We start from the raw sequence: 6,318 nt of genomic DNA on the forward strand, positions 1-6,318 counted from the left end.
GACTCGCGTATTTATTGTATTATAATTTGCATAACATATAACCGTTAAAGTATGTCGGTAACCAAACCAACACAAACCGCAAATAAGCTCAGGGGGACTGGCGGCACCGAGGAAGATGAAGCACCGGCAGTCCACGCGCCGTCACGCGCGTTGGCTTCGAACGGCGCTCGAACAGCCATAGCGGAGCTGACCGTTGGATCGAGCGGACGCGATCGTACCGGCTCCTCGCGTTCCGCCCCGAAGCCCTGCTCCGCTGGCCCCCTTCGCGCCAAGGAGGGCTAGAGACGGTCGGGCAGCTTGGGAGCGAAGGCGGACGGGAGCTCGACGCCGAGAAACCACCGCACGCGGGCTCATGGACAGGAAGCAGGCTAGCGACATCGAAGCGCACCCGCCAAAGGCCAGCCGCACGGAGCAGCAGCCCGTCGCCGCCGACGATGGCGCCAGCCATGCTCGAGAGGTACCGGCTACCAAGCGCATGCGCCGAGCGTCCATCGAGCACGACGCCAACGTGAAAAGCAGTGCGAAATCTGCAAAGCCGACGACGTCCGCGCACGCGCCCACGATTCCGCGAAAGAAGACGACAAAAGCCGCGGATGCCCCGGCGGCAGCCGACGACAACGCCCCTGCGACCAGCAAGGGACTGGCAGGCAAGGCTTCGCGGGCGAATCGCGATAAAAGGCACAGGAGATCGTCGCCGAGCCGAGCCGTCCCTGCCATCGGCAAGAGTCCGAAACGTCGGCGCCACTCGCCGAGCCACCGACGCTCGGCCAGCACCGACGAGCTCGACAGGTTGTTGGGTTCTCTGCATGGCCTCTGCGCAGCGCCGCACTCGTCCCGCAGCGGTCGCGGAGCGCAGAAGCGCACGGTCAGCAGCGGGAGTGGTCACGCAAAGAAGACTGGCCTCAAGCGCCGATCCAGCAGTATTTCGTCCGCCACGAGCGAAATGAGCCTTCGAGAGATAAAGCGTGTACGCCGCGCCCTGGAGCACGTGTTGGCCGCAGTCCCCGACACATCGAAGAACCGCATTGCCGGTCGCTCTACTCCTAACAGCGGCGAATCGATACGCAAAGTTCGGCGGGCCAAGGCGCGGAAGGCCGCAAGCAACTCGACGGTCCCGTCTCGCCATGGTAGGCCGAGGAGGACGCGACCACGGCGCCGCATCCCTGCTACCATTTGCGTGCGAGTCCGTCCGTGCTGCTGCCGGCTGAAACAATTCATGCGCCCATGGAAGAAATAGCGAGTAAAATCCAGGCACGGGAAGGCCATGTCCGTATGGATTCGATCATGATCTGTGAAAAGGGCTCACCATGCGACAGCTATCACTAAAATCGCCGTTTGTGGCTCGACCTCGACGTGCGTAGGTGAAGACCGGAACGAAGCCTGCAAGCGCCTGAACCTCAACTCCGACACACTAAATTATCCTGCCATATGACTGAGGATAGGCAAATAAATTTCATTTCCAGCATTGATTATGCAGAGTTTCGACTATTATTTTGCCGTAAGATGCACACAACGGACGTTCCTGAATCGTTTGCAAACCTCACATGTTCTTTTGCCTTTTCCATTGAATTTACATGGGGTATATCAATGACCGGACGTTAGCGTAATTCAGTAGGGCAGGAATCGGCGCAGTATTGCGTCACTTCATCTCAAAATGCTATACCTTCATTATATACTTTACCAACTTGCAACTTGCAAATCTCCTAAATGCTTCGATGACTCGGTATACTTTTTTGCATGAATCTTAAATGATTTTCAGAGTACGTCGCACTCGTTCAGATATTCCTGAGAATACTACAATTTATATTTCGAGATAAGCGCGTGCGACATGTGTTGTCGCTGTCGAACAGCGATAATCCCGGAACCTTTCGGTTCAGCGTGCTTGTTTCTTCTTCTTCTTCTTCCTTTAAATTTTGCTATATCTACCCACGAGCGGTGCATTGGCCATGGTTCTCATTGTAAACACTGCTTGTTCTCTATATTTTTTTCTTCACTGTGCCATGAATAAACAAAGAAAGTTACCGAAGAGAAGAATGAAACCAATCTGAAGAGCAGCTTGGAACAGACACTGTAATAGCTACTGACGCTTCTGTGTGCAATGAGAAGGCAGGAGTGGGGATCTTGTCTGAATCTCTTCAATGGTTTTTTCTTCGACTTCCTGACTTCACACCCATATTTCAGGAAGAATCATTAGAGATTATATTAGCATTACGAAAACTCCCCCAAAAGGAGCCATTAGCTGTTATTGTGACCGACTCGCTACCTGTATGCACAGCACTTCCTGCATCTTTAAATTAAAGAACTTAACGAACATTTTGTTTGATGGTACCTCCGTACTTACGGAAAGTATGTTTGTTTCGGGTACCGGGATATCGTGGATTGCACTTGAACTAAATGGCTGATTCACTCGCACGAGCATCCCTCAATGGTGCTATCATATGTTTTGCTGACATCAGTCTATGTCACCGTGGCTAGGTACAGAAATTTCTCTATATCGCAAAACTCTGCGATACCCACGCTAACACCGTTTGCTGAATTCCACCATCTTGGCTTCCCATGGACTAATGATTGGTGTTCTTTAAGGTAATAGGAAGTTTCTTTTACAAAATAAAGATGTCGTATACCTTCGCTAAATTTTTACTTACACGTCTCTGGTCTCGCTATGTCCCCCATATGTTCTTTTTGCAGAGTACCTGAAACCATCGAACATTAATATCACTCGTGCCACCACTTTCTAAGACAAACAAAACTATTAGAAAACTCATTTATCAAACTTGGGAAATCGCTAACCTCGCCAACCATTCTTTCTTTTGGGGCGACTTCAGTGGCATCAAGCAGGCACGCGGATGCTTTTCTTGCAGTTTACAATTTTATTAGAGATACAAGAAGAGTACCTTGCTCAATTTCTAAAACTATCAATAATTTCTATTATTTCATTCCTTTACAGTAACTTCTTTATTCAGAATTCCTGACAATATTTTCATGACACTTCTAAATTACAGTTCTATAGTTCCCACGCTCTTCTATTCAAATCTGGTTTTGCTTTACTTCTAAGCATACGGAAAACCACCTGCTTCTTGGCCAATCCCACATAGTGGGTATGCGCAACTGTTCAGGATACAAGACAAGATAGGTCATCATCTCTATCTATCGACAAAAAAGAAAAAAAATGAGGGATAAATATAGCGCCAGAATAAGCACTCCTTATATGCCCTGAATCTCGCGACACAGACGCATGAAGAACAAAGCCAGGCAAAGTATAGACCTTCAACTAAGATGCATAGATTCCTTTCAGTATATTCTAGGAGTACTAGTTATTAACCGTTATGCCAACAGAAACATTAAAAAAGTAAATTCGGAGAACCCACAGACTATTTCTTAAGGAACACGGGCTCTGTTAGCGAATGTTTCTATAGAAACCTTCGTATTTGCTGCATAACCCTCCACACCTACTTCACAACGACGATCATATTGAAACCAGGAAGAGGATGCACAACGCAACGCGGGTCACCTATAAATGTTTGGACATCGCTTCAAGCCATACTCCAAGTCGGAGCCCTAATTGTTATTCCAACACCTCGCCCCTCCATCACCCTTTCTTTAAGGTGAGCAAGATTGTGCCCACGTGATTGTGCCTAAGCACAGGCGGGTGGTTCTCCTCCTTATTCCCTACCCCATGTGTTGCGGTAGGAAGGGAACCAGTTGTGTCCCTGTGGCTTTAATGCGATTGGCATTATTTGCCTAATTGAGCCGTTTCGAGCCTATCTATCTATCTATCTATCTATCTATCTATCTATCTATCTATCTATCTATCTATCTATCTATCTATCTATCTATCTGTCTGTCTGTCTGTCTGTCTGTCTGTCTATCTATCTATCTATCTATCTATTTATCTATCTATCCATCCTCGTTACCAACCCAGTGGTCCAAGTTGTCTGCCTGCTTCAATCACTATAGGCATGCTCTCGTGGCCGTGATGCCGTCGTGGTCGTTCCGTCGTCCTCACTCCAGCTTCGTTATCTGACTCTCGTCATGTCATCGTCGTCACGTCTCCTACCACGGCCCACTGACCTTTTTCCAAGTAAACTTTCCAGTGTCCTTTGACCTATAGTGACCTTTGTCTAATAGCGTAATTGGGCCGCCAGGAATGCGCTCGCGGTCGCGATGCCATGGTGGTCATTGCGTCGTTTTCACTCCAGCTTTGTCAAACGAATCTCGTCGTGCCGTCATCGTCACGCAAACGTCGCCAACAGCCGTGCATTCATTTTCACACCGCCGTCGTGACGCCATCGTCGTGGTCGTTCCCTTGTCGTCATTCAAACTTCGCCGTCCGACTCTCGTTATGCTGTCGTCGTCAGCCATCGTCGTCGAACAGTCATCGTCACGCCTTCGTCGGTTCCTCTTACTGTTCGTCATTTTATCCTAATCATGGTGTCGTCAATCAATCGCGATTATTCCACCGTTGTCATGTCACCATTGTCACGCAGTCGCTATCGTGGATGCGCTGACAAAATTTTGGGGCGCCGGGTGCCGCCTCTTTTTCCTCTCGCTCCCCTTTACAGTCGCCCCCCGCCCCACTCTTTGCCGATACTGAATCGGGGGGAGTCACGGTCGTAAAGCCCGATTCTTGCTAAAGTACATTTCTTCAGTGTATAATCGGGGAGTTGAGTTGAGTTGAGTTGTTGTAGGCTACTGGTGGGATTAGCCTTGCAGTTGCTGCCGGCAATTGCTCCACCGTAGCGACACTTAAAATAATTAAATCACGTAATCCGACACAGACCTCCCAATTACAAATGTGCACTCCTCAGTTCACCATGTGGAAGCCAAATCCGTGTCCTGTAGGTAATTTAACAGAAGGCGAGAGACCTCTTTCCTACACAACCGGTTCCCGCGCGGGAAAACTATGTCCTGAAGCGAACTGTGAGGAAGTCCTGTGTTCTTTAGGGACCCGAATAACACCCTCCTTTCCGCGTTATATACAGTACAGCACATTAGGTAATGTTCGATGTCACCACACACACCACACGTTGAACATAATGGTGATAACGCCAGGCCAGTCTTAAACATCCACGCAGGGGTACGAGCAGAGCCCGTGCGAATGCGGAGCAGTAAGGTTGCTTGGTTTCTTTGGAGACCCTTGATCACACATGGCTTGTGAGGTGAGCTCCACAAAGAACTGAAGTGGCACGACACCGCTTCTCTGAAGAGTCTCCCGTCTTCTTGAGGCACTTTTCTTGAAGGATTCCCAGACAGCGCTCTATGGGCGAGGCTGTCCGCCATCTCGTTGCCTATGATACCTATGTGTGATGGCACCCATTGGAATCGTATGGAGAAGCCTTTGACACTGAGATTTTGCACCGAACGTAGGGAGCTTAGAGATAAGGCATCAGTAGGGAATCCGTGCTCTAACCTTTGAAGGGCGGATTTCGAATCTGTAAGAATGACCACAGGTTGAGGCGTACAAAACCGTAGCTTTTTGAGAGCTGCCTCAATGGCAACGCTTTCGGCCGTTGTGGAGGACACGACTGCAGTGAAACGAACGGACCAATCAAAGTTCAAAGAGGGAATGTGAAAAGCAGCTGCACTAGATCCTCTGACCTTGTCCACAGAGCCATCAGTAAAAATTTGAAGATGACGTGCATATTCCATTTCAAGATGTTCCAGTACGAGCGAACGCGTTGCTGCCAAAGGAGAACTCCGCTTAGCACGAACGTGAGGAACTGCCAACGAACTATCGAGGCTCGCGAAAGACCAAGGTGGTTTCGACCTCTTAGTTCGACCTCTAGCGTCAAGACCCAGGTAACCAAGAGTATTAAGGGCCAAGTACGCTCGGGACTCGGATCTCTTTCGAAGGCGCTGTAGAAGGGCTCGGCCGGCTGCCGTCTGTTTGAGGCGGCCAATTTGCATCAATAACCTTTGTGAAGCGATTAAGCTAAGAGGTCTCGATAGAGATTCATAAAGTACTGCATTGTTAGGAGCAGTCTGCGGAACGCCAAGAGCCCTTCTTAGGCCCTTTCTGTGCAGAACCTCAAGTCGTTCCAGCTGTGATATCGATGGGGAAATCAAAGGGAGCTGATACATTATTCGACTCGTCACTAGTGCATCGTGCAACCTGATCATTGAAGAAGGGTGATTTCCCCATTGCTCACTTGCTACTCTACGAATTACATTGAGACGCGAAGATATCGATGTCACAACCGAGTCCACAGCCCGTCGCCACTGTAGGCGGTAGTCGATAATGACGCCCAAAAAGCGCTTATGTTTAAATTGTCGAAGACAAGATTGATTAAGGTCTATCTTCAGCCGCGCATACCTTCT

At 49.2% G+C, this 6,318-nt stretch overlaps 1 protein-coding gene across 1 annotated transcript; it reads left to right on the forward strand.

Annotated features, from left to right (window-relative positions):
• The first annotated feature begins 352 nt into the window (after nucleotides 1-352).
• Nucleotides 353-2,738, forward strand: LOC139052475 (uncharacterized). Its single transcript, XM_070529593.1, has 2 exons — nucleotides 353-1,127; nucleotides 2,689-2,738. Exons 1-2 carry the CDS (start codon nucleotides 353-355, stop codon nucleotides 2,736-2,738), a joined length of 825 nt encoding a protein of 274 aa, XP_070385694.1.
• Nucleotides 2,739-6,318: the final 3,580 nt, after the last annotated feature.

This window comes from Dermacentor albipictus, unplaced genomic scaffold, assembly GCF_038994185.2.
Source record: "Dermacentor albipictus isolate Rhodes 1998 colony unplaced genomic scaffold, USDA_Dalb.pri_finalv2 scaffold_24, whole genome shotgun sequence".
NCBI classification, from domain to species: Eukaryota; Metazoa; Arthropoda; class Arachnida; order Ixodida; family Ixodidae; genus Dermacentor; species Dermacentor albipictus.